At 40.3% G+C, this 27992-nt stretch overlaps 1 protein-coding gene across 1 annotated transcript; it reads left to right on the top strand.

Annotated features, from left to right (window-relative positions):
- Positions 1-4: 4 nt before the first annotated feature.
- Positions 5-27622, top strand: FAM91A1 (family with sequence similarity 91 member A1). The gene is made up of 24 exons (XM_083825212.1): positions 5-170; positions 2438-2522; positions 3209-3360; positions 4784-4841; positions 6451-6518; positions 7749-7862; positions 8871-8961; positions 11172-11234; positions 12299-12405; positions 13233-13271; positions 13384-13496; positions 14398-14516; positions 14920-15032; positions 15230-15316; positions 16080-16212; positions 16641-16789; positions 17232-17366; positions 19124-19237; positions 20190-20262; positions 21420-21569; positions 22066-22173; positions 22452-22575; positions 23490-23559; positions 24923-27622. The coding sequence occupies exons 1-24, from the start codon at positions 99-101 to the stop codon at positions 25115-25117; spliced, it is 2532 nt and encodes an 843-aa protein (XP_083681338.1). The 5' UTR covers positions 5-98; the 3' UTR covers positions 25118-27622.
- The last annotated feature ends 370 nt before the right edge of the window (positions 27623-27992 follow it).

Here is a 27992-nt window from a genome sequence, read left to right as displayed (position 1 = left end):
AGCGGGCCGGGCCGGGCCGGGCGGGGCGGCCCCGGGGCTGCGGCGCCCCCCGGCGGCGGGGCCTGGTGCGGCGGCGGCGGCGGCCGGGCCCCCTCGCCATGAACATCGACGTGGAGTTCCACATCCGCCACAACTACCCCTGGGCGCGGCTGCCGGCCAGCGTCAAGCAGGTACAGCCCGGGGAGGGGGGGGCGGCTCGGTGCGGAGAGAGGGGGTGTGAGGGGGTTGTGAGAGGTGTGGGGGTGTTGTGAGGGGAGAGAGGGGCTGTGTGTGGGGAGAGGGGCGTGTGGGAGTGGTTTGGGGGCTGTGAGAGGGGAGCGAGGCTTATAGGAGCGGTTTGGGGGCTGTAAGGGGGGAGTGGGGCGTATAGGAGTGGTTTGGGGTTTGTGTGGGGGGAGAGAGGTGTGTAGCAGTGGTTTGGGGTCTGCAGGAGGGGAGAGGGGTGTGTGGGACTGGTTTGGGGTCTGTAAGGGGGGAGTGGGGTGTATGGGAGTGGTTTGGGGTCTGCGTGAGGGGAGAGGGGAGTGTAGGAGTAGTATGGGGTCTGGAGGAGGGAGAGGGGCCTACAGAAGTGATTTGGGGTCTAGTGGGAATTTGGGGTCTAGTGGGAGAGAGGCATGTGGGAGCGGTTTGAGGTCTGTAAGTGGGGAGAGGGGCGTGTGGGAGTGGTTTGGGGTTAGTAAGGGGGAATGGGGCGTGTAGTCGTGGTGCGGGGTCTCTTTGGGGGGAGAGGGGCTTATAGGAGAGATTTGGGGCCTGTATGGGGGAAATGGGGTGTATGGGAGTGGTTTGGGGCCTGTAAGGGGGGAAATAGGGTGTATGGGAGTGGTTTCGGGTCTGCGTGGGGGGAGAAGAGCTTATAGGAGTGGTTTGGGGCCTGTATGGGGGGATTGCAGAATATAGGAGTGGTTAGGGGGCTGTGTGGAGGGAGTGGGGCTTACAGGTGTGGTTTCGGGTCTGTGAGGGGGGAATGGGGTGTAGAGGACTGGTTTGGGGTCAGTATGGGAGGAGAGGGGTATATAGGAGTGGTTAGGGGGCTGTGTAGGGGGAGTGGGGTTCGTAGGAGTGGTTTGGGGTCTGGGGGGGGGAAAGGGGCCTATAGGAGTGGTTTGGGGCCTGCGGAGAGTAGGTCTTGTAGGAGTTGTTTGGGGTCTGGGGGGGGGAGCGGGGCTTACAGGTGTGTTGTGGGGTCTGTAAGGGAGGAATGTGGTGTACATATAGGAGTGGTCTGGGTGGCAATAGAGGGGCATGTAGGAGTGGTCTGGGGTCTGGGTGGGGTGAGAGGAGGCCTTGGGGGTGCGGGGGTGCTCTCAGCCCAGCCCCAGGCGGGCGCCCCAGCAGGGAGCAGCGCGCCCTGAGCCAGGGCTCTGTCCCCAGCGCCCGGCGCTGCTGCGCCCCGTCGGCAGGGAAGCGTCGTGGGAGCCACTCGGGGAAAAGGAAACCTCGGGGAAAAGGAAACCTCGGGAAGGTTTGGTTTGCGGCGGGGAGGCAGCGTGTCAGGGGAAAGGGAGGTGCTCGGCTCAGCCCCAGGGCCCAGCGCTGTTGGAGGGCTGGAAAACGATTCCTGCCGGCTTTTGTGCTCGGAGAAAGCGCCTGGATCTCTCTTTGGGTGTCCGGTCGTGGGCCCCAGCTGTGATACCGAGCGTGTTTCTTTTCTAGTACCTGGCTCTGCAGCACTTCTTTGTCCCGTACACGCAGCAAAACACCTTTCTGTCTAAGGATCTCTTTTGGATAGGAGCTTCAGCTGAGGGAACCGGGAGAAGAAAACCTCCCCGCTTTTTTACCAGACGCAGAGTAGAGGAATAATGCGGGGAGTTTCGCAGGGCAGCTGCGGAAATAAGGCATTTAAAGCATCAAGCAAAGTTTGCTTTTTATCTTGCTTCGTGATAGTCGAGTACAGTGCTGTGCTTACGCCTTCATCTTGTGACCTAAAATCACTTGGTTGCCTCCTCCTGTGAAGTTACCAGTGAAGTTTTTTATTTTTTTTTTTTTTTACTTCTAAGCTTATATTATGTGCAACAGCTGTAACTCCACGTCACTGACAAGTAAAGATTCCTGTTGCACTAATTCGGGGCGCTTCTTCAAGGCTGCAAGGTGCTGACTGCTTCGTAAAATGCTCAGTGCTTCCTGTAATCAAAAACGAGTTTTTTAACCTTCGATTTGAAGATGAGAGGCTCCTTTTTTGACCAGAGTGGTTCTAGGAACAGAAAAACAATAAAAGATTGCCGTTTTAATTCCACGTCCTGTGTGGAGGGACCCATTTCACCAAAAATACTCTTGACCTTGTGCCAGGACTGAAGTTGCTATCACTGTAATGAACTGGGGACTTGCTGAATGATGACAAGTGCCTGCATTTGGTTCTGTATGAGACGCTCTGCAGTGGTTTCACTAAGACAGGTTTTGTGCGTGCCAGCTGACAGGTCTTCTTCTTTTCAAGGGTCTCGGAAACTCTCAGAGGGAGTATGAAAGGCAGGTTGTGCTCTACAGCATCCGCAATCAGCTGCGGTACCGGAATAACTTAGGTGAGTAGAGAAACAAAACAACTTCCAGCTGCTACCCGATCCTGCCTCATGGAAGGCTCTTTGCTGAGAAGCTGCAAGAGCTCGCCCCGTTTCAAGGTCCCTCCCTGAAAATAAATCCTTCTAAATGATAAAACGTCAAGAAAAAGCGTTACTTTTGGGTCTACCTGGCTGCTTTTCCAGCAAAGCGCTTCGTAAGGTTACCGAGTTGGCGGGTGCAGCTGGATTCCTACTGCAGCTGTGAGCAAGTTCCTGTTGTGCCCTTTCCCAAGAAGTTAAGAGCTGTTACAGTGGCCTTGGCTAATAAAATAAAGCCTGGCTCTTAGGAGCTATTGGTTATGACTTGTTTGCACACTTCCAATGTATTCCGTATTGACCGCATCAAGTCCTCTTTCTGTCGTAGATAAAGGTTTCACTAATTAATGGTAATTTCCAGAGCCTGTGTGAGTTCTCTCTCAGCGGGCCACTTCGTGGTAACCTGTGAAATAAATCTGTTCTGTTCTGAAGTGGTCCTTAAAGGCTCTGAGAGTGCTCGTCGTGTGTGTCGAATGGGTGCCGAATGCCCTGCACCACTCCTTTGTTCGGTTTTTACTTTTGTCAATCCACATTTTGCTATTTCTGATCCTTCTGCTGTGATGTTTTACTTTTTTTTAATAAACCTCATGACTTTTTCTCCCCTTTTCTTGTAGTTAAGCATGTCAAGAAGGACGAGCGGAAATACTACGAGGATCTGCTGAAATACAGTCGGGATCACCTGATGTTGTACCCTTACCACTTGTCTGACATCATGGTTAAGGGGCTGAGGGTAACACCGTTTTCCTATTACACCGGCATCATGGAGGTGAGCACAAAACCGGGGTGAGAAAATGTTGTGTTCTGTCCTAGAGGCAGCAGAGCTGGCCCCGTAGTGCATGCAGGGCAGTGTCACGGGGCTTGTTTGCTTTGGGTAGGATCTGCTAACAAGCTGCAGGTAAGGAAAGTTTCCGGGCAACTCCTTGTACCTGCAGTTTTTTCCCTTGTGCCCCTGGAAACCTTTCAAGGACTGGACTTTGTCACAGGACACTGAGCGGGCCAGTCTTTCTTTCGATGTTTGGTATTTGTGACTCTTCATTTGCACAAAAAAACAAAACCAAACTGTTTGATTAATAGAACAAAGGGAATTCTGTTTAAAAAAACAACACAGGTTTGAGTTGTTTTCTTTTCAAAAATGATAGTTGACCATATTAGAGATTTCTTCTCTGAGAATTAAGATGGCTCTGTTTTCTGTCACACACTGGCAATCTTCTTTTATTCTCTTTGGATGTCGGAAGCGACTGTTTATTTTCTGCTCAGCGATTGTACGCTTTATAGCTGTTTAGTTCCTAGCTTATTCTGCATTATTGGTTAGCAATTTCCTGTGCTGTTTTTTGTTGTGAGGACAGATACAGGATTTCACCCTTATTGCTCTGTAGATCAGCGTTTTTAGCTTTTTAAAGCTTACGTCAAACCAAAGTATATTTTTTTGTGTATTTAACTTATTCTGTGATGAGTAGTCAAGCAGTTGGCAAGTCTGGGAAGTTAACTGGCTGGTGTGGGTTAACCACAGCAGGCAGCTAACCCCTCACAGGTGCTTGCTGCTTTCTCAGTGGGATGAGGGAGAGAATTGTGAGGATATGAGTGAGAAAACTTGTGGGTTGAGATTAAAGACAGCTTGCTAGGTAAAGCAAAAGCTGCTCCTGCAAACAAAGCAAAACAAAGAATTCATTCATTGCTTCGCAGTGGCAGGCAGATGTCCAGCCACTTCCAGGAAAGCGGGGCTCAGCGAGATTAATGGTTGCTTGGGAAGACGCATGCCATAACTCCGTACATCCCCCCCTTCCTCCTCCTTTCCCCCAGCTTTTGTTGAACGTGCCATCGTGTGTTACAAACATCCCTTTGGTCATTCGGGGCCAGCTGTCCTGGCTGTGTCCCTCCAGCTCCCGGGGCACCCCCAGCCCCTCGCTGGCAGGGCGCTGTGAGAAACATAAAGGACCTTGAGGCTGTGTAAGCACAGTGTTCAGTAATAACTAAAACATTTGTGTATTATCAACATTGTTTTGGTCACCAATCCAAAACGTTTTCTACTACGAAGAAAATTAACTCCATCCCAGCCAGAACCGATACAATGACTTCAATAGATTTCTATTTTAATTTCAATTTTTTTTTACAAGACAGAGTGATTCTTGGACCTGCTTCTCTGAAGCAGTGACTTTCTTGTTGGAACTAAGTTTTCTTTTCTTTTTAAGGATATAATGAACAGTGAGAAAAGCTATGATTCGCTACCCAACTTCACTGCTGCTGACTGTAAGTATTCTCTCGCTGCATTGCTGCTTTCAAGGAGCTGGAGTTGATTTGCAGGGCGTCTGTTTGCTTGGAAACAAGGGTGTGAGTGAAGGTGTAGAAGCATTTAAATAGTGGTGTCAAGGAGCATGTGCTCAGCATGCGGAGTGCTGTCCGTATGGTTAGCACAAGAATTGGGCTAATTTGGGTACAAATAGACATGGTACAAAATCTTGTGCAGCGTCTGTCCTTGTCTGTGGTGCATTCCTGTTTGTTGGGACTTCTGGGTGGAAAGGCTCCCTGGCTGTTGTGCGTCAGCAAGCAGAGCTGATGCTTTCCTAGTAGGTTTTTTGGTGTGTGTTGGGTAGAAAGCTTTGGGGAGTCCCCAAAAGGCTGTTGGCACTCCTGTGAATTAACATCAGCGTACAAAGAGGAACGCGTACAAAAATGTTACTCTGTGATACCTTTGGATGTCCCAGCTGTTTTTGTCTTGCTTTCTGCTGTGGGCACCAGAAGGGCTGATTAGGGAAGTGAAAATGCAACCTCGCGTGTTGAATTTGAAGGAGAACAGAGCGATAGCCTGCTGACAAGTCTTACAGAGGAAAATGCAGACTGCTGACACAGGGAGGGTGTTACTGAAACCTGCCACTGAGAAGTTATTTATAGCTATGTGCTTCATTTCTCACCTTCCCTTTGCATTTATATGGTTCTCTTCAAGCAAAACGTACAGTCACGTGAGGAGTAGTCTGCAGCTTTGGAGAGCAGTTTTTATTTTTATTAAACAACACAAAACCTTGAGTTAACTGTACTAATTTGCCTCTATTTAATGTTCACGCTGGGGAAACAGATAAGAAACTTTTTGCTCAGCATGACGTAGGTTCTTGGAAATCTAATGCTGCTCAGGAGTCTGCAGACAAGAAAGGCTTCTTTGTTTTTTTTCGTACCGATCCTATTATTTTAACAGCAGCTGTGAGTCAATGACGGAAGTAAATTGCGTATCTTCATTATCATTTTTAATAAAACTAGTGTCAAACCAGAAAGCTGGACGTAAAACTGAGACAGAACATGGGTCAAAGCTCAAAACTGCTTGAGCAGTTTTCTTGTATCTTTTCGCAGATTGTTAGTGATTGAAGGCTAGGGGTTATAGAATTAAATCCTGATTCACTTTAACTCAAATAGTTGTTAGTCATCTTCCTTAAAGGCTTATATGGCCTTTTGTGCTCTAATTCTTAGCTTACAGAGTTCTAATCCACTGCGTGGTGTGGTTTTAGTCTGGGGAAAGAAAGCTATCAACCAAAATCAGGTACAACTTTAGTCCTCTTGATCTGAAGCATAGTTATTAACTGTTGATGTAAGAGCCAAGGAGAAAGGGGTTAGATTATTCCATGCTACCCTGTAACTTGAGAGAAATGGGATCTTTTTTTTTTTTAAACCTTTGTAGAGTAAGTAAATGGGGATAGGTTGTGGTTTTTAGATGCACGTGATTCTCAGTCAAATTTAGTTAGAACTGACTTGAGGTTTTCTGTTATTTTGGGAAGAAAGAATAAGTGAAGTAGGCCTGATTCTTTGAAGAATGTTTTATGTATCTTCATCTTAAACCCTTAAGAGAAATAAAAACTTAATTATTTTTCAGGTCTAAGACTTCTTGGTATAGGAAGAAACCAGTATATAGATCTAATGAACCAATGTAGATCTTCAAAGGTGAGGTTGTCTTTGATTTTCCCTTCCTTCCCTCCCCCACTTCCCCTCACCCGTAGCATATTCTTTGATAGGGAATGGAAACATTTCATGGGCCTTGTTAATTTTAATAATGTCTAACCAAACACAACATACTGTATTGCTAATTATTTTCCGCTTTGTGATATTAATAAAGAACTTTTAAATTAAAATACACTAAAGACAAGGATATGCGGCATTACTTCTTTTAACATATTTTCAGAGATGTATTTATTCCGTGGCACCAGGTAGCTAATATTTCCTGGCCACTATAAATATGGAATGGTGGTGTTGGTTTTGGAAGAATTATCCCGTGTTTCTATGGGTGCAGCTGAGAGCAGAACTCATTCTGGGACCGTTCTCCAACTAGGAGTGCATTTTTGTGGTACGCGTGTTGCTCCCTAAGGCAGCAGCAGCAGTGCGCCTGAACAAGCAGCCCTGCATGTGAACTGTGGAAAACATTGCGATGGCTGTTGATAGCCGTATAGGTCTTTCAGTTTGCAACAGACTTTTCTTTCTCCAGGAAACTCATAAATGGTTGGACCAGGTGATCTTGGAGGTCTTTTCTAACCTTTATGATTCTACAAAATACTCTCCCAGTAGCTTCATGGTACTCCTTCAGCCAAAGCGTGTTTACCAAAATACGAAGTTGACAAAGTGAACCAAAAAGTAATGGCTATGCAGTGGAAGAGAATGGAAAGGCAGCTGTCAGTAAACAGTACCCTTTAGGTTTTCTTTCTTGGATTGGAATTCACTGTACTTTTATGGCATCATGCTGATTGAGAATGCGGTGTACTCGGTCTTTTAAAGTAAATAAACTATGTTCTTAAAATCGTTTTTAATACTGTTGAACTTCTTAAAATATACCACTTGTATACTGCTGTTTTTGGACTCAATCTTGATGTGTTTGAATAGTGTTTTTAATTAATGGCACATAGAATACAGTTTTATGTGAAGATTTGACAGTATCACATGGAAACATTTTTTTCCTTCTCATTCTCATATGATGTGAGGGAGGAGGGAAGCACATTTGTTTCTGAACAAGCGTGTGCTTTTACTAAATGACAAGATTAAAAGTATTTGTGTGTGTCCAGTCTGTGGATATAATGTACTTAAAAATGGATGCTTATAAAATCAGGTTTTATAAAGGTAAACAGTTGTCTGCACGTGTGAAGTGCTACTTATTTCTATCTCAAATGGACTGTACCACTGCAGAAATTTTTCAGAAGGAAAACAGCCCGTGATCTGTTACCTGTGAAACCCGTGGAAATAGCCATAGAGGCTTGGTGGGTTGTGCAGTCTGGCTACATCACTGAGGATGACATCAAGGTACGTGAGTACAGCTTGCATCCCTAATTTTGGCTGAATACCCTGAAAATGGGCTTCCTTTTGAGTATTCTGCACAAAGACTGTTGCAGGTTGGAGGTTTGTAACAACTCTTTAATGGATAGAGAGACTGGAACTAGTAGAAGTGGCTGTTCTCTTCAGCATATTCTGCCCTCTCCCTCCTTTGTACTTTCTGTGTTGTGTGCAGTGCCGAGGTTGCTTTGGGTCAGCCTAACTGTGGCAACCGAAGCGAACATGCAGCAAAATAGCTTCTCTTAAATTTCATATTTCAACTCTGACATCTTGTTTTTGACTAAATCTTCACCTTCAGTGTAATTAGGATGCTAGAGGACTTTGATATGTATCTTCGTCATTTCTGCTCACCTTATGTCTCCGTATTTTCTTCATTATTTGCACATGAAAAACATGTGAGCTGGCTTACTGCTTCTTCCTTGTTCTACTTTCATTCTCACAATTTCTCTACGGTCAGCTCGTCACTTGATCTAATTAATTGATTGAATTCTTTCTCCAGAATTTTTTGTTTGTTTAGATTGGAATGTATTTAAAGCAGTGATGAAATCTTTTTTTGTTATCATTGGGAATACCTCAGGCGGCAGTTGCTTGTATTCTGACATACCGTCAATCCAGAATAGTTAACGTGAAGCAAGTTGCTTTGATACTGTGTTTGACCTCTTTCTAGAATGGTTCCAGTTGCATGGTTGAACACTCGATTCAGAAGCTTTAAAGAGCAAACCTCTGTGGACTTCATTTGTCCCCTGCGCAATTAATCATTGTTACCTGTGCATCTTGTGCAGGGACAAGAGTGAAAATTTTAAGACTTGAACAGGAAATGCAGTGAATGCAAGCATTTTGCTGAAGAGCATGGTTACGTTCTGTGTTCTAATTTCTTATGACTGATCTGAACATGAGATACTTGTGGTTTTTGAGTGGTATTATTTAAGTTGCATAGTCTTATTTCTCCAACAGACTAACAAGATTTCATTCACCTAGATTTGCACTACATCGGAGAAGTCTGCTATCGATAAGATAATTGATTCAGGTCCTCAGCTTGCTGGTTCTTTAGACTTCCATGTAGTTCACAGTAAGTGTTTGACTGACATTCTTTCTTTATTTAATCTTGGCCAGAATCAGTAAACTCTGAGAGTAGTGTTTGAAAACTAGGAATAAAAGGGTTGTAGACAGTGTAGCATAAGAGTATGGGGAGGAAAATACTCAAGAGCTTGTACAGACTACGTTCTAGACCTTGTAAACTATTTAAGGGTGAGCCTTTAGCAGCTGTTGATGTGCTATTTCAAATGATTTAACAAATTCCTTCATTACAAAGTGACAGTAGAGATCAAGGGAGGGGAAGGGCAAGGTGGTAAGATGAGGATAAGAGAAAATAAAAATGGCAGAGTCGATGCTCCCAGGTGTCAACACTTCTGTTTGCTTTTCAAAGAAGAGGTTTTGAAATTTCATACTGTTTGAACACCATCAAAAATGGAGCTCAAATCTAAAAGCCTGTCTCTCCCTGTTTCAGTGTGAGAAGCATCAGCTGTAGACAAATCACATTAGTCAAGGGAGTACAAATTCATTGACAAACTCTTCCTTGAGAAGTTGGTTTGTAAATGTTTGGTTTACTACAGGCAATTGGAACTGTGTTAGAAGTTAAGGCCAAATTCCATTGCCTGTTACAGAAGCAGAACAAAACAGAAATTTAAAAACAAACAAACAAAAGGTAAGGTGGGTGTAATACAAGCTCTGCAGTGGATCCAATACAGTGTAGGGCTTAAGAAGACTTGAATTCAAAAAACACTTAATGATTTTTCTATATATGTGGCCTGGTGTTGTTTGCGGAAAGGGCTTAAAGCTTGGAGGGAAATAGGTTTAGAAGGATCCAATGTACCTTTCTACCTAATTCAGGGGTAGAAAAAGAATGTTGTATAGCCAATTAATATAGCGAACTGTTAGTAGGGTAGAATTTTATGGGGAAAGAGGGCAGGTTTTTGTCTAAATCAATACGTTTTGGGTACAGTAAATAATGTATCAGGTACGAGCACTGAATTTGAAGGAGAGACGGTGAAAAGCATCCTTAGTGTGTTGATGGATTGTGATGTCATCCTGAGCTGTTCATGCTGGTTTGCTGATGTGCGCTGGTTTGCAGAGCTGAGTACGTCGCTGAACAGCTGTTGTAGCAGCATGAGTTCAAGTTGGTCGTAGGTGTACGGCGTGCATCTTGTTTAAGCTCTCGCTGGAGTAATTTTGCTATATGTAGTGTGTGTATGTACATAGGTACGTAACAGAATCAATCTAGTCAGGACAAGAGGGAAAATAAGTATATACGTATATGTGGGTATGTAGATTTGTATATATGCTCATATATACACAGATTCTCTCTCTCTCATTATTACATTTCTTCCCTGCTTTATCAAATATAATGTAGATGGAGTGATACTGGGTCATATCAAATAAACCCCTGACAATAACTTGGGCTTATTTTATACGTGTAATTTAGCTTTATGCTTTGCAGTTAGAGCACAGCTGTTACAGACCGTAGAAGACTCTAAGATAACCATGCTGAAATGTTTTGCCCTTTCTTAAAAACTTTTCCCTGTCTCATCTACTGTGCAGAACTCAATTCAAACGCTTAGCGCTCAAATCATGGCCACGTGTGGGAAGTGTTATTTGATATCCACCATGTTGTATGCCATGCTTCCCTGTGTCTCCTGTGCTTTTGGTCATCCCTTGTGCTGATGTGCCCTGGAATTTATTTCCGTAGTTGTATAAAAAAGACTTTCTGTGAAGATTTGTGGGAAGGACGTGCGAGGACCATCAGAGCTCATGTGACTTAGTTTGTGTCCGTGCTACAAAGCACGCAAGCTCTACCCAGAGTTAGAGCAGGACTGAAATGTAGCCAGCAGCCTCAGGTGACAAAACTAATTCAGAATAACACTGATTGATAGTACAGTGACGGTGGTGAAAACAAAGTTAACTTTCAGGGAGAGAAGTGATTGTTTTTTACCAAATCTAGCTGCTTCAATTTCTGGTCATTCTACTGTACTCAGTCATCTTGAAAATAGTTACAGAGCTCCAAGTGCACTGCATCAGAGCTCAAGTAAAGAGCTCTGTTTTTAGGGTAACACCTGCTGAATATTACATGCATTGATCCACGCATTGCAAAGTAAAATTGTACTGTGCAGGTTCATAGAAAAAATTGCTTTAAATTCTGAATTGACTGGTGGGGAAGTCTACTTGTATCATCAGTACTCTGGAAAATGCTTTTTCTATAACAATGTGCTTTTGTTTGTACAGGCTTGTATAACAAAGGATTTATTTACCTCGATGTACCAATATCTGACGATAGCTGTATAGCAGGTAAGTCAATGTTTTTATGCTATAATAGCTGTGTTTTCTTGGATCTATTTCAGTTATCTTGCAGTTGTATGTCTTGGAAACTGCTTGTCTGTATGTGTGAGTTTGCCTGAAGCATTTGAACCATGAGAACTTTTCCCAGCAAAGTATTTTTCAGCCATATTAGAACGTTTTCTTACTGTACACGGGACTTAATTCAACTTGAATTTTTATGCTTTAATATAAATATCTAGGTAAGCTGAGATTCTTTCAAAGATTCATGACATGACTTAATAAGTACCCTCCTGTATGTCTGTAATGAAAAGGAAGAATAATGTAAAGAAATACAGCTGCCTTGCCAAGGGATGTGACTTTTTGATTCCTGTGTGGCTTTTTTAACAGATGCAGCTTTTTTTTTTTCTAGATATTGGTTCCATCCTTCATGGTCTTGTCACCTTAATTATAGTAAAGTGCTGTGTCTGGGGACTAGGTGGGAGCTGAAACCAGTGCACTGTATGGCTGCCCTTTGAACAGCTCATTGTTCTGTGCTAGGTCTCAGGGGTTTCTGAGCTGAGTGTAATATGCAAAGAGGCATTACTTGGAACCTAGCTATGCAGAACTATGTGTCATTGCTCTAATACAGAGCAGTTAAGTGAAAGTGTCCTCTAATTGCAGAATTACTGCTTAGATATTAGCTTTGGGATTTTCAGCCTAGGGTGGAAGTGTTTTTTTTTTTTTTTTTTTTTTGTTCTTGTTGGTCCCCTTCACCCCCTGCCTTCACATTAGAAAAACATTTTATTGGCTGGCTGACTGGGAATTATCTGTAGTGGATGGGCAGGACTCTGCAAGACGATGCATGGCAGAGTGGCTTTAGATTTTAAAAGAAAACACTGACAACCATTGCTTTTCTTAAGGAGTAGGAGAATTTTTAACACCATGTAAACTACCTTTAGGCTTTTATCCTTTCAGACTCCGGGGAAAAATAGATACCATGAAAACTAAATCTGTGTAAATTTATCTGCCTGTTTTTATGCAGTTTCAGTTTAAAAAAGATTACCAAATTGTAATCTTGCAAATAACTTTTGCAGTGCCGCCCCTTGAAGGTTTTGTGATGAACAGAGTGCAAGGTGATTACTTTGAAACCCTCCTGTACAAGATATTTGTTTCGATAGACGAACACACTAATGTGGCAGAGGTAAGTAAAACTTGCCTTGTGTGAGGGAGATGGGAAAACTTGAAAGGGCCTAAAGCACACTGGTGAGATACTTAAGATTGAGATACAGATAGTTATCAAGTGATTTTATTTGTAAGTATTGTCAGACTTCTAGGATTTGAGATCCAACTGGATTCTTTAATATTGAAAGTAACTTGGTAGTGCTGCAGGCTAAAGGTGCACCTTCAATTCAGTGAAGCAACTGTGTCAGCTGGAGTGAATTTATACAGGGGTGACTTGTGTAGCTTGTTCTGTACAAGATAGAATTGGAGAAATCTGTTTTCTCTCTGTCCTAAATGGATTGATTCTGTTTTTACTAGTGTGAATTTAAAAAAAAAATAAAAATTTCTCCAGTAGTGAAAATATGTAAGGTATTGGCTTAAAGTAGGAATGTAGCTTTTGCATAAGTACTTAAATTTTAATGAAATACCTTTTTCATAATGTCTGATTCTCAAAACTTTGTGAATAAGTACCTGAAAAATATCCGTTAAATACATCCAGGATTTATTTTCTTCTTTGTATGTCTGCTGATACACGCAATTAGCCTAGAAATTACACGGTAGAAGAAAACCTAAGATTACTTTTGCATGCTTTGAAGTGGAGCAATCATGAGACTTCATATGACACTCCCCCCAATTTTTCCTATTTTGTCTAGGTCAAGGCAAAATTGCTTCTACCATTACAGGCTGTATTTAAACAAATATAAGGAAACAAAGCCAATAAAAAGATGCCAAAGCCCACAAGTGGCAAATAACTCTGCATTTTTAATTCTGTATTGTTGATTCTTCTTTTTTTTTTTTTCTTTTTAGCTTGCAAATGTCCTAGAGATTGATTTATCTTTAGTAAAGGTATGTGTGTCATACATGTTATTTGATGTGAAAATCTCATTGTCCTGAAAGTTGTCTTCATAGAAGGGTTTCATATTGCAGTTCCTTATTACGTGCTTGTGTGGTTTTTCAGAATGCTGTGTCCATGTACTGTCGGTTAGGCTTTGCTCATAAAAAAGGCCAAGTGATAAACCTGGATAATCTTCATCCATCATGGAAGAATGTTCCTTCGGTAAACAGACTGAAGTAAGTGTCTCCATTCTTTCACAAAGCTTATTTTCTCTTTGAAGAGAAAGCTATCGCCTAAATCTGACTGTAGAGCTATCAGTTGCTCTCTTTGACTTCTATAATAGTTGATTTCACTTGGCTTTCTAATATGTATAATGACAAAAATACTTGATTTTTTTTAAAATCTGAGGATAAAGGGTGATAATTTACCCTGTAAGTTCAATTTATTACTTCTGTTGTCGTTACTCAGAGCAGGCTTTTTGACTTCTAAGTGCCTAGTTGCTTGCTTTTGAAGCAGACAAGCGTGTGCTTGTTTTGAAGTGCTGGGCTCAGAAATAACAGCTATTACTGTGCTAGTACAGAGACCATGTCTCTTGGTACTGCTGTGAGTGAATGTGCACGTACATAAAGCTTGCTTGCTGTGAATAGTTCTTTCACTGACATTCTTTATGCATATCTATATCAAATACTGCAAAAGTGATGATGTTAATATGAAGCAAAGGGCTCTCTGAATTGAGGTGCCAAGTTAAATTATTTAAGAGTTGTCAGGCACTTTGTTTAGTTCAATTTCTCTTAAGCCACTGAAGCTCAGATGTAGTGTTTTTTTTCTTTAATGCTAACTCAGAATGTGAGAACAAAGAGAACTAGATTTCTCCGTTGGATTTTTCTTGAAAGAAGGTGGTTTGATTTTTTCAGATCCGTTGTTCAAAACCTGGTATTTTCAAACCACCAAATAAACTTTTCTGCTGAAGCTAAAGCAGGACTCTGAGGGACATCATGCTGGACTGGTTTAGGGCTTAGAGGTATTGAAAGGCATGTGTTGGGCGTGCCTGTGCATGGGATACTAGCACTGGAAGGCGGAGATACTTCTCTGGTGCTACGGTGACCTATAGATGTGGATTTTAATTCGCATTAATAGGAGTACTTTGGATCCTCAAAAGATGCTGCTTTCATGGGACAGTGGGGAAAACAGAAGTCCTATACAGGAAGCTGGGTCATCAGCCACAGATACAGATACCAACAGTCAAGATGATCCAGGTTAGCACTCAGTGAATTTAATACATTAGGAGCAGTTATATTTCATATTTGTAGTGCCACAGGCTGTAAAGGGCTCTAGAAACAAATGAAATGCAGATTGCTTTTTTTCATATGAAATATACGGGGGGGAGGGGGTGTCTATGTCTTGTTTTGTAGTTCTTCAGCCTCATTTTCAGGGAGAAAACTCTATTTGGCTAATCTGTATATGGATATCAATTGATACCAAGATACCGACATGTGAACATACTCATTCAGGTGCTACTTTAATAAAGATAAGGGAATTCTGTAGTGCTTAGTATGCCATTAACTAAGGGGTTTTGATTTTTTTAAGTAGTTTTATGACTTGTTGATGTTGTATTTAAACAAAACAAATGTGATAATCTATTTTCTTGTTCTTTATTAGCTGAAACAGCCAGTGTGAGCAGCCTGAATCTGTCTAGTGGACATACAAAGCGTATTGCCTTCCTGTTTGATTCTACTCTCACTGCCTTTCTAATGATGGGAAATCTTTCACCAGTATGTCAAAATTGTTCACTGTATTACGCTAAGAATGAGTATGTAAAGTTTTAAAATAGTTTGACTTCATTATAATGCAGCTTTAATTACTTTTAAAAACTGTTACATTGTTTGTGGCTAAGAAACATTTGCTTAAAAATTTTTGCTTGCATGTTTCCTTTTCAAATAATTAAAACAATTTTGTTTTGTTGTTCCAGAACTTGAAAAGTCATGCAGTTACTATGTTTGAAGTTGGGAAACTGTCAGACGAGTCTCTTGACAGCTTCTTAGTAGAGCTGGAAAAGGTAATCTTTTACATGTGTGGCCAAATGCTTTTTCAGCACTTGTGTAAAGGGCCAAAAAAACCTTGTGTTTTCTATAAGACTGCTTTAAGAGTCTCATCTAGCAATACAGTGCTGCGAACACAAACCTCATCATGCTGAACCCAAGTGTTTCAGTTAAAATGCTGCTGATTTGCAGCATTCAAACCTTTTGCGACTTTCATGTGTACAGAAATGTGGTGTCTGGTGAGCAAAGTGAGTTTGTGAGCAGTATTTGCCCAAGTCTATCTGTACGTACACCTGCATTAGGGCTTGCTTGTTAAATAGAAATTACTTGCTGTTTAGTACGGTGCTTCATATACTTCTGAAAATCTGTGTATAATTTTTGTAGGAAAAGTTAACCATTATATGCTGGTATGTTTAACCTACCTACCCTTTAAAGATAAGTCTACAATTGTCTTTCTGGAATTATGTAGCAAGACTGTGCTATTATTTGCTGTATTCCTTTACACCGACCAGGATGACTGGACATGTAAATCCCTGCTTAAAGACTGAGGCATGGTTCACATTTATAGGTGTCTGTGTACGTTTTGACAGTTCAACTAGTGTGGCCAAGATTCAATTTCATTTAACAGTTGCTGTGAATGACCTTTGCATATAGCCTGCAGGGTTGTTATTTAGTTAGAAAGCTTTAAAATGCTAGTTTGTTAATCTTTTCCTGTTGTGTGATTGATGCTCATGGAAATAACATGCCATTTATATGTATTTATTTTTGCTTCTTGTTTAGGTTCAAAGCACAGGTGAAGGGGAAGCACAGCGGTACTTTGATCATGCACTTACACTGAGAAACACAATACTTTTTCTGCGGCATAATAAAGACCTAGGGGCACAAGCTGTGCAGCCCGACCAACCAAATAACGGTACTGAGAATACTTGTAAGGAAATCCTTCTAACTTTAACTTCCACGGACTCATCTTTCAGATTAAGCTTCTGTGTTACAAAGCAATTGGTGTTCCCTATTCAATTAAATATTTTGAAGCCAAAACATCATTACTTCATCCTTCGTGCCTGTGGTGCTGAGTAACTTTCTTCAGTATTTCTGCATGTTCTTCTTTTCTGGGATCAGTTGGTGAGGAACAAGTTGTAGCTCTGTGCCAGGGAATTCTGTATGACCAGAACTGCTGAAATTATTGGGATTAACTTGAATAAATCTGTGTATAATTTAAAATTTAGTTGTGGAAAATACTGTATGCATGGTTTGACGGGGTGGAATGGAAAATCTTAGATCATACTTTGTTTTATGTTCTATCTCAAATGATAATTTAAGAGTCTTACACTCTCAACTCAGGCTTTCCCTTGGACCTCTTACGATGTGAGAGTTTGCTCGGCTTGGATCCAGCTACCTGCAGCAGAGTTCTCAACAAAAATTACACTCTGCTGGTTTCCATGGCACCACTCACCAATGAAATTCGACCTATTAGCAGCTGTACACCCCAGGTAAAAAAAAAAATACTGTGGGGAAAAACACAGTGTCCAGTAATATAAATACCTCTAACTTTTGTTTTAGGTATGTCTGTCATGTATCCCGTCAGAAGAGACATAATTATTGCCACGTAAAATAATATTTCAATTTGTCTAAAAATGCTTAGTGAGTAAAATGTGAATGTTTACTACATTCAGTTTAATTTATTAACAGTTTACCTGTTTGAGTGGGATCAATGACAGATACACTGTTCTTGAACTCATTCATAGAAAGTACCTTAGTATCAAGAGAGCGAGTACCTAGAATATCATCTCTTCTTATAAAATTAACGCATTTGTGCTCCTTCCTGTGCTGCAAAACTAGCTTTATTTTTTATTGAGAACTGCTGATTGTTATATCTGTACATATAAGAATTAGAATAATAGGCTCTAATTGTTTTGAATAATCTCTCTTCAGCATATTGGACCTGCAATACCAGAAGTCAGTTCAGTTTGGTTCAAGCTGTACATTTACCACATAACTGGACAAGGACCACCCTCTCTTTTGCTCTCTAAAGGAACGCGTCTTCGAAAACTTCCAGATATTTTTCAGGTAGCATATGCATGGATTTATTTCCTCTTCTTTTTTCTAAATGTTTCAGAGGTGTGCAGTACACTAAAGCATTAAGGGATAGCAGTTGAAGTCAGAGAAATAGTAATTTTTCCTACGGTTTAAGTGACATAATATTTTAATAAACATTACAGTAGGTTGGGCAAAAGGTTTACTTGGCTCAGTAGCCAGTCTCTAGCAGTGGCTGTAGCTGTATGGCTTCGTAGTGTTTCCTCCTAAAACCTTTCCAGCCTTCCCGTGTTCTGGTCTAGTACTTCCTGAACTGTATGTGATTTTGTGTATATAGAGGCTATGGCTGGAGGTCTTACCTCGGCAGTGAGCAGTTGCTCTCCCTGTACTTCCCAGCCTTGAATCCATCTAACCTTTGAGTACACACAAAGTGCTTTGGGAAGGATTTCCATAAGACAGTGCAGGTTTGTCCAGTTCATGGACAAAGAAGTCCTGTCTAGTTCGTTCACAAAGAAGTCCTGCTAGGTATCTTGTAGCTCGGCAAACCTAGGTGGGAGTGGTCACGGCAGCTTCTAAACTTGCCAGAACCAAAAAATCATATCTCTTGACTTTAACTTGACATGTAGCAGACACTGAATAGTGTTTGTCTCTCACTGATAACAGAGTTCATGAAGTATAAACTAATCAAAAGTCTTGTTCAAATTTATAATTGGAGTCTCTACAGTTTGCATCTCTTCGTTCTGAGCAGACACTTGAGCTAAATAGATCACAGTAACATGAAGACACTCAGAGAGGGATGTGTCTTCTAAGGTATATCTATGTCAGCAGTCATCTCTGGCTCTGGATTTGTAGATGCATTTTTCATTCTTCCAACATCTTCCATATATCTCTTCCCTTCCCCGTCATGTCCTTTTTGATCTCAAAAGTTTTGTGGGTTGCTTCTGTTTGTAAGACTAGTTTTAAAACAGCCCAAGATTAAGTGAATCGAGTCTTCTGGAGAAGGCATTTTGTAAGGCTCTTGGCAAAGAGTTTTACTCAAACATTAGTCAGTCAGTAGCTTGAACTAGTGGTACATGTTATGGATTGCATATTTTCATTGATGAAAAGCAGTCAGTGTGGTAGCCTTGGAAAATTTCTATAGTAACCTGTATTTTCAGTAAGCTGATGGGTCTGGTTTTCCTGTACTGCGTGATTTCACACCATGCATTATCACAAGCTTGTTAGAGCCTTCTTTACCTCTGTATACAGATGGGGATACTTCTCTCCTGCTACTGTTTTTCAGTGTCATTTTCTTAAGGAACTGTTGAGACATTTCTCAAACTCCTACAGATAAGCAGACATGCCGCACTTCAATCTTGAAAACTAAGAAGTAAAAATTGTTTCACAGTCAGCGTTCTTGCCTCTCTGTCCCTTCTCTTTGGATATGTATTTTGGGGTGGATATATCATTGTTCTCTTTTGACTGTGTTAGTTTATCTTGTTTTTATTTTGCTTTTAAATTATATGGGATTATTTTCATCTCCTATCTGTTATGAGTCTGCTGCAAGGGCCATGTAGGGACTGGTGACAGATACCTCCTGCTCCAACCAGCATCTTAACTTTAAGGTTGGCAAACTTCTGTCTTTACTGGAAATAGGAACATGAGTGATACTTGGAACAAAGTATAACGCTATGGAGTTGTAATTACCTGCAGTAACTTCAGAATTGTAACAATATGTTATTAGCCTAACTAGTATTTCAGTGTGTGCTTGGATAGTCTTTTACTGCTGTAAGTTTTCTTCTGTCTTCCAGGGTTATGATCGCTTACTAATAACATCTTGGGGTCATGACCCAGGAGTGGTTCCTACTTCGAATGTGCTCACAATGCTGAATGATGCTCTAACGCATTCAGCTGTTCTAATTCAGGTACAGAGTACTCTCTATAAGTGATGAAAACCTACGTAATTTTGAGCAAAGCTGTTGCATGGTAGAGGAGATTAAGAATGTAGGAGAGCTATGCTTTTGCCAGGAGCTGAAAAATGTTTAACTTCTGTAGCCATCGCTGCTATGATTTAGAGATGGTAAATACACAAGTTTTGAACTGAATGCATATTTCATGTGCATTATTGCTTTATGGGCAGACATAACAGCGTTTTGATGAAATGTGGATTTGTGGGCGTGTTGGGGATGTAGGGGTCTGGAATGCAACTGAAGAGTCCACAAGCATTTTGGACTGTAGCTACTTTATATGAGGTGGCTGGAAATATGAGCTATTTTTCAAGAAATGCGCTTTTTTCGGAGTGCTTAGTATTCAGTTCTTATGGTAAACTACAGTTCAGGTAATTAATGACTGCTTTTATGGAAAGCCAAGCATGCTGTTTGTCACAAACAGCAGAAACAGAGTGGGTTTGTCTATTTGGGTAAGTAGAGTAGCTTCCGTTAGTATTTCCTCAGTTTAGCTGAATTGTTGGAATTAATCATTTAAATAGATGTTTAATATTTGTAGCAAACATAAAATTGCACATTGTTGAAGGCAGCCTTGACTGCTCAAAAAAGTTCCAGGCTTAAGGGGTGGAAATTCCATTGTCTTCATTCAGAAATGCCCAATGATTATGAAATTTGTTTATAAATAGTAATTGTAGAGAAATATCGCTCCTCTTCAATGAAGTTTAACTTCACTGTGTTTATTCATATGCATTTTAGAGGGGAGGATCAGGTATCTTATTCAGTCTATTTTAGCTAAGCAAGAGTTTTAATACATAAATATTTCTGTTTGTTTCATCAGCATGACTGGTACCCTTTAAAAGGGAGCACGAGTAGGGCTAAGCTAACTTGATGGTATATTTTTCTGTGTCTAATGTGAATTATTGATGTTCAGGGGCATGGCATGCATGGAATGGGAGAAACCATGCATATACCTTTTCCATTTGATGAAGCTGAGCAGCAAGGAGGTAATTTTCTTTAGTGTAATCTCTACACCACCATATTTATTTTTCCTGCATGTTACCTTGTTCAGCAAAGTTGTGATAATAATTTTAATACCAATTATCTTGTAATTACGGGTCAAATCAGATGAAAAATTGAAACAATGTTTAAATCGTTGACAAATCTGTTCCAAGCTTAGGGATATGTCTCCATTCTATGTTGTGTCCTAAATAGAATGTGTTTTCTGGTCTGTCTTCTCTTCCAGTACAGACATAAAGAAGTAACTTCCACAAACACCTCTCAATTTTTATTTGTGTGTATTTATTAACTGTATAAATAAATTTTCTGTGTATTCTTCTCAAAGGCTTGCTTCTATTCAGCATTTATTAACTATGAGAGGTGGGACCAAAAGCAAACAAAGTTATCTTGTTTAGTAGTACTAGGAACTGTTATGGAGGATTTCTCTCCCTAGGAGGAGCTTTGCTAGCAAATTCTCCTTCAAAGTCTGGCTAGCTCAACTGATTTTAAAAACATAGGAATTAACTTTCTGACATACTCCTTGGCGAGTAGGACACGAACACTGGATAGCTGAGGCCATAGCCTTTCCAGCTGAGAGGTCTCCTCACAGTGAAATTCCAGAAATAAAATCTAAAATTATTTAGGCTGCTATTCAGAAGAATCTGGGCCAACTAGAAATAAAGCTAATTTCCTACTTTCATTTTTATTACGTTTAAAATGCATTACTTTTATATATGCCCTCTCTGGCCTGTCTGTTTTCTGACATGGTGGTAGGTAAAAATTCTCAAAGGCAGAATCGCTATGTTCTAGCATGAACAAGTCAGTGTTGAAACTCATCGTTACCCTTTAGTACTCTACTGTAGTTCTTCAGAATTTCAGATCTGTGGAATATGTCTTGTGTCAAATTTTCTGTAAAAGGCTGTGGCACTGAAAGAGCTGGACGTTGGTTGTTCCTAGCTGAACCTGGTCCACTGTGTGTCAGACAGACATTGTCTAATGTATTGCCCCATATCCACCAATGTTATTACTTATTTGGAGCGTTACAGGAGACGACAACAAAAAATCCAGTTAAAGAACTTAGCCTGGCCTAGAGAACTGTAGAACTGTACGGCTTTGGAAGAGGATTTTGGTAAATTAAACTGAGATATGTATCGTTTTCTGCTAGACTTCTCCCGTGTGAACATGGGCATTCATACAGCTTTGAAGATACTGAGAAACAAAGTAGACTTGCAGCATTTTTGTGGCTATGTCACTATGTTGAATCCTACAAGTCGGCATGCGAACAGAAAGCTGAGCGATGCTTCTGATGGAAGAGGTTAGTTAACGGTGTTTTTTTTTTTCCCCTTGATTTTAATACAATCACTTCAGCAAAGTTGAACAAAGGATTAAAATTTTTTATTTGGAACTCTACAAAATATCATCTAACACAGAGAGGAACCCACCTCAAGTGTAAAGCTTCTGGCAGTAGACAGGCTTCCTAATTGTTCTTTGAGCCTAGCTCAGACACTGCAGATACAGACTGAAAATCACTGCACTACGATAGCAAGCAGAAGGAAGAAAATCATTTAAAAACGTTAAAAGGTAAATTGTCATTTTTATATGCCAGAACTTGGTCTTTCATAGGTGTGTTGAGGATCCCTAAGTAGCTCTTCAGTCCTAAAATCAGTAAGACCCTATATTTCTCCATATCCCTTCCTCCAGCTTATTAGCTCTATGTCCTTTGGGCAAAACCTGTGTCAAGTTCCTTACATCAGTTGATAATTAAACTTATATTCATCTAAATGTTTATGTAAGAATTATTTTATCTCTAGGAGACGCTGAACTAGCATCAGGATCTGATGTAAACGGGAGTACAGAGTCGTTTGAGATGGTGATAGAAGAAACCTCAATGGATTCTGCAGTCAAGCAAAGCATTGAAGGTAAAAGCATAACAAGTGTCTTTACTAAACATTTTCAGTCTGGTAAGATGCCTTGTTTTTAAGGTTCTGAACACTTTGTTGTTAGTTATTGTCTAGGATGATAAGTGCAACACTAAGTGTTCTTTCTGAAATTCAGATTCCCTTGAATCTTTGAGCAGTTCATTAAACTAATTGCCTTGGAAAGTATGAACTGTCCAGTAAATTCCTGATCTGAGAGAACTGGTTCTGGGATCAGTATTCTTGCTTGGTCTTTCCCTAAAATTTGGTTGTCTCTTTAGTACCCACAACAGAACTGGAATGGGTTCCCCTGGAATTATGCTTTGGCATTCCTCTCTTCAGCTCTGAGTTGAATCAGAAAGTCTGCAGAAAAATTGCCACTCACGGATTATGTAGGAAAGAAAGGTAAGCTGTGTTTTACCAGCTACACGTTTAACAGTTGTGTGTATTATGTCCAGAGCTTCTGCAAAAAACAATACCTACAACTCGATGACTATAGGAGCAGAACTGAGCTGATCGTCAGAGTACCTTATTCAAGTGTGTAAGGTGGTGGCATTGCTTTTTGGCTCGAAGATACCAGCTGTAATGTACAGTCTTAGTAGTCCCTAGGTGTAGTAAAATTAGCCTTTTTTTTTTTAAAAAACTTGTGCAAGGTGGAAAATTAATTCTTTGTAGCAAACTTTCTAAACAACAACAAAAACAAGTAGTAAATTTAGGTGTGCCTTCCAGGTCATTTCCCCTTCCTAGCCTAGCACAGGTTTTTTTCCTTCTTTCTGCACCCACTGATCCCCTTCAAAAAAAAAAAAAAAAAGCTTACTAGTAATGCTTTGATGTAGAATGTGTTTAGCTTTGGTGTAAGGTTTCTTTGATCTTGGCATTTTATTTCCTAAGCTTAGTGCTGGCTTATGATCAAGCTAACTTCTGCTTTTGACGATAGCTTTTCTTTATGAAAGATTACTCTTTCAACGATGTGCACTTTTTTTCCCCTTGGTTCTGGAGACTAAATAAAAGGCAGCTTGAAAACATGGCTTAGGGATTTTATTGTAGCAGTCAACTTGCTTTTAATAGTCTGTCACTAATCTGCTTCTTAAGTCACGTCACTACGCCTTGTCAGTGATAACATTACCATCAAGCTTTCCGTGCGAAAGCTTTTTATTTTGTCACATGATATCAGGTACTGCTAAAGTTATTTCTGAGCAAGTTACCATCATACTTCTTTACTAGAATAAATTTAGGCCCTTTGGAAGGTTGTGAATTTATGGTGCGCATTTTGATTTTTCTGTATTTGAACATAGATTCTTCTCTTTCACTTTTGACAGCCTTCAAAAACTCTTACATTCCAGCAGAAAGCTGTCTCTGCAGGTCCTTAATTTTGTTCATTCATTCCAGGTAAGGATGAATAGTCAAGATGTAAGTTGTTCTGTATGCTGTCATCGTTTTTTGCCCTCTTTGCCATTCTTTGTTGTACGAAAACATACATCGTTGTGTTTTTTGGTTTTTGTTCTTTTCCTCCTCTAACCAGTAATTGTATTAAGTGCTGTGAACCTCAAATTCTTCTAGCCTTATTTAAATTTTTGTCTCTTAATTTCTGGGTTTCCATACAACTTTTTTTTTGGAGGGGGGGAGTGGGGACAGGGTAGTTACTTATAATACAGCCTACTCTGGTGGCTGCTTGGTTGCTTCTTAGGTACGTCAGGGAGATCTCTGCAAACCATCAATGTGCTGAGCTTTGAAATGTTATCTGCATTTCAAGTCAACTGCGTTCACTTAGCAAAAATAAAATACATTAACCAGTATCTTACACCAGTATACTCTAGCACTTGTCCTAAGATCTTCTAGCATCTGGTGGTGAATGAGTATAAGTATGTAAAACTACATACCTTGGGAGAATCTTTAAGAGCAAGGATAGAGAACGGGGGCCTTGCACTGCAAGCAAGGAGAAATGCCAGCTATGCAGCCTCCTATCGTTCTGTGTGGAAATGTGTGCTAGCAAGGTGTGTCAACATGTAACGTGGGATCTGCTTAGCTGCCTACGCTTTGTGATACTAAAATTCAATCTTCCCAATAAGGTACGGATCTTGCAGGTTACTTAACCAAGGTAGTGTTATGGATGGTGGGACCTAGAAACTGTTTCCCCGTGAGAACGTTGGAGGTTCCCAAAAGGTCTGAAACCTTAACACCATCCATGAGTCTCAAGAGATTTCTTCTTAATCTCTTGGATGATACACTTTTCTTGATGATGATCTTTATAGGGAAGGGGGGGAAAAAAGTGCTGAAGTGATTTTTAAGCTGAGAAAACCAAAATTCTGGGAAACAAAGCTACTCAGAATATGATCAAGTCAGTGCCTCTGTGTGTGTGTGTGTATACACACATATACGCACACCTCCAAGCACAATATGAGATAGTGGCAGTGTTTAACGTGCTCAGACTGACACAGTAGCTATCCTCTGGATTTTATAACTTTACATTCAATTTGCTAGGTCTTCCCTTTATTTTTAAAACTCAGGCCTCCTTGAAGGCTTCATGGAACCTAAATATGTGCACACAGATGCAGCCGAGGCAACTGGGTGCTTATTTCCTGCTGCCCTTTGTTTGTTCTGGTTTTGCTTTCAAAGTGATTTGGATTAAGCATATTTCAGAAACACTAACTCTATTTGCAGATTGGAATAGCCTGTTATATTTTAGCTGTTAAATCCTTAATTATTTCTCTTGTTTTTAAGATGCCTTTATTTATTTATTTATTGCTTTTAGGAAGGTATTTCAACACTGGATCAGCTCCATGATGCTGGTTCTTCAAGTTCACTCTTGCAGCCTTCTCCTGCAGATACGGGTGTTCCGCTTCCTGCCAAGAATCTCATGTTCAAGGAGGGTGTGTTATCCGAATGGAACGGACGGTCCCCTTCCTCGGTTTTTATTTCAACCACACCTAAAGAACAGGTCAAATAGGGATTCTCACGCATTGATCACTGAATGCCTTTCTTCTCTTATGGTTAATTTATAGTGCCAACGACTAAGAAGTGTACTGTTGCTGCAGCATAACCCGTGTAAAAGTAGTGTTACAAAAATGTATCGTGTTGCAGTATTGGGGAAATGCTTAAACCGTCTAGAACTTGTTACTCATTACTGCGTATATTGCTGCAACAGAGAGCTTTTTAGCTGTCAGCACTATTTTTATCTTGAGACAATCTTTCTTTTATAACTAAACACGCCCTTTGTAGGCTTTCTGATGATTGTTAAATTTCTATGCTGTCACCACAAAATTGCAATAGTAGTTTTCTATGTTCATTACTCAGACATAAATTCTGTTTAGTTTTGTACTGTATTACTGAAAATCTTTCTGTATAAAGGTAAGACATTTGGCTCTTCCTCTGAAAGCTCAGTGATACCAACTGTTCAAAAAAAAAAAGTATCATGGTGATATGGGGCATTAAGAATTGTTGAATTACGTTGTTTAGCCTAATACCAGGCCGTGACGAATCAGCACAATAGGAAGAGGTTTGATGTTTATCAAGGCAGACTTGAAGCCCTGCTGATGATTAAGGCCACTTTGAAGATGAATGGTGCACTTTCATCTCTGGCAGAGTTCAGTGGAGATGTGGAATTAGGGAGAGCTGAAGTGGTTGGCTCTGTTTGTAGGGTTCTTGTTGACAATGGACTGGTCTTGCTCTGTGTACGAAACGAGGAGTTTCTGAGATTTTGGGCACACTGGGAGTTTGTCCCTCATTGTTATTTGAAACTGCTGATGAGCACTATGGGAAAACTCCTGATGTCATAAGTTGACTTCAAGGTAGATAACTAGATCTGTGCTATTGATTAATGTTTGAAAGAACAGAGCTCTTTATTTTTCATGACTGTCATTAGCAAAGGAAAACAACAGCAGAGGATGTGTAGGCAGAGACTTCTCTGAATCTGTTTTACTTGAACCATTAGCTGTTGATTTTGACAAACATTACAGTGAGTTTTTTCATCCAAAATCATGTTCTGACTATTTCTAGGGGATGATTTTATGTAGCATGATTTCACGTTGTTTATACTAGGCATTAACAACTTCTTGCCACCTTTAAAAAAAAAAAAAAAAAAAAACACAAACAGGCCTGTCCCATATAGCACATGAGGAGAACAAGAGATTTGAAATACTAAGACTTTTAACCCAGGCGTCTAAGTACTCTGCCAACAACTCTCTTCTGGAACTACCTTGATTTAAATAGTCATAATTAAAAACGAGACTTAACCATCCGGCCATTACTAGCCTACGTTATGTTACGGACCAAGAATCTGCGGCAAAGACGATGCTGAAAAAAAGTGAGGAGAAAAATAACAACGTTTGGGTTTGTATTCTGTTCTGTATGGCTGCATGAAAAAACACAACAGAAGTTCAAAAAGGGAAACTGTACCATGGTAGGTTAATGCAGCGACTTCAGCTGCGACTGTGAAAATCCCATTCTTCTTTTCTCCTTTGCTTTATATACATTCCTAAAGTGTAAGTGTGGGACTTGTGCTCTAAGAAACTGGAAGTCTGTAGTACTTCAGTTTGCTCAGTGCTGCTCTTTTTTTACATCTATTTTGTTTTTGTATTTTACCAACAGCAACTGAATTTAGTATTCTGTGTAAATTAGGGAGCTAGAATATCTATATAAAATTCTTTATTTACACTACAGTGACTTGTACTGGAAGTACATACTCTCCATAGCGTTTTTTTACGTTGCCTTACTTCCTTCAAAGGAAAGTAAAGAGGAAATGGATGTCAGTCTGCTAGAAACCAAGTTTACTGTGAGAATTGTTGTGTGGAGATTAATCCAATATCTAGCACTGTAGAGGAACTAATCAGTAGAGGATGGCTTACACTTTCAGTACTATAGACAATACTTTCAGCGCTACAGTGAGCTGCAGTAGATGAGCTAGTTTGGCGTATTGTTTTGAATCTTGCCATGCACACTGTCTGTACAAGCACGGGACTGATGATAGTGCAAGTTAAATCTGTTGTACGGAAGTTTGAGAATGGATTTCAGTTTTTGTTCTCGCTGCATCTCTTTCAGTGTTACTGAGTGAAGGATAACCTCTGTTACTAGGTTGTCTAAAGCTTCTAAATAAAAGTTGTCTGCTTTTCAGAGTTATTGAATACCCACAAATTTTACCGTTAATGGTGAGGATTCCGGATACGTTGCAGTTCTTAGAAATCAAGCTTCTCTAATTTTGTTGCTTCAACACTGAATTAGGAGCTTAAGTGTTCAAGTCTGCATATCTGAAGTTTACCGAATAGATTGCAACCAAAGAAGTCCGTAAAATACCTGAAACTCAGCTACAGCTCCAGTGCTTGGGATGGTCCAGAGGCTTTACTCAAAAGTATGTGACTTTTGTTTTAATTGTGGTGTAAAAAATAAGATCTCCAAGATCCTCATACCAAAAGAATCTATTTTATATTGTATTGCAAATAAAGACAAATGAAATGAATTTCTTTTCTTCAGGTAGTTTTATTGACAGTGGGGGAAATCACATGCATTACAACATTGTAAAGTTATTTTAAGTTTGTCTTCAGCAAGATCTATTTTTAACTTCTCGAAGAGAGGTTGGCGTTGTGCTCTGGCACAACCACATGGTAATCATTCTAGATGGGTGCACCTGAGGATATTCAGGAACCAACTAGAAAGTGTTCTGTTTGTTTTCAAGTTTTTTGATCATGACATCATCTCACAGTTGTTTTTCCTTTTCCACCATTGTTCTCAGATTTTCCTTTTTCTTGTTCAGTGTTTCTGGCTTGTATTTTGAAGGTTTTAAAGTCCAGCTGTAACTGAATACAGTTGAACTCTTCTAGTGTGACGTT

Source organism: Anser anser, assembly GCF_964211835.1.
Source record: "Anser anser genome assembly, chromosome: 2".
NCBI lineage: Eukaryota > Metazoa > Chordata > Aves > Anseriformes > Anatidae > Anser > Anser anser.
The sequence above is the reverse complement of the archived record's forward strand: the minus strand, read 5'-3'. Positions and strand labels throughout refer to the sequence as shown.

What these genes read in the sequence shown, in the direction of transcription:
- FAM91A1 (XM_083825212.1), top strand. Translation starts at nt 99, where the DNA reads ATGAACATCGACGTGGAGTTCCACATCCGCCACAACTACCCCTGGGCG. An exon ending in AGACTTCCATGTAGTTCACA is followed by an intron (nt 8,962 to 11,171) that starts GTAAGTGTTTGA and finishes TTGTTTGTACAG; the next exon opens with GCTTGTATAACAAAGGATTT. An exon ending in AACTTCCAGATATTTTTCAG is followed by an intron (nt 17,367 to 19,123) that starts GTAGCATATGCA and finishes TCTGTCTTCCAG; the next exon opens with GGTTATGATCGCTTACTAAT.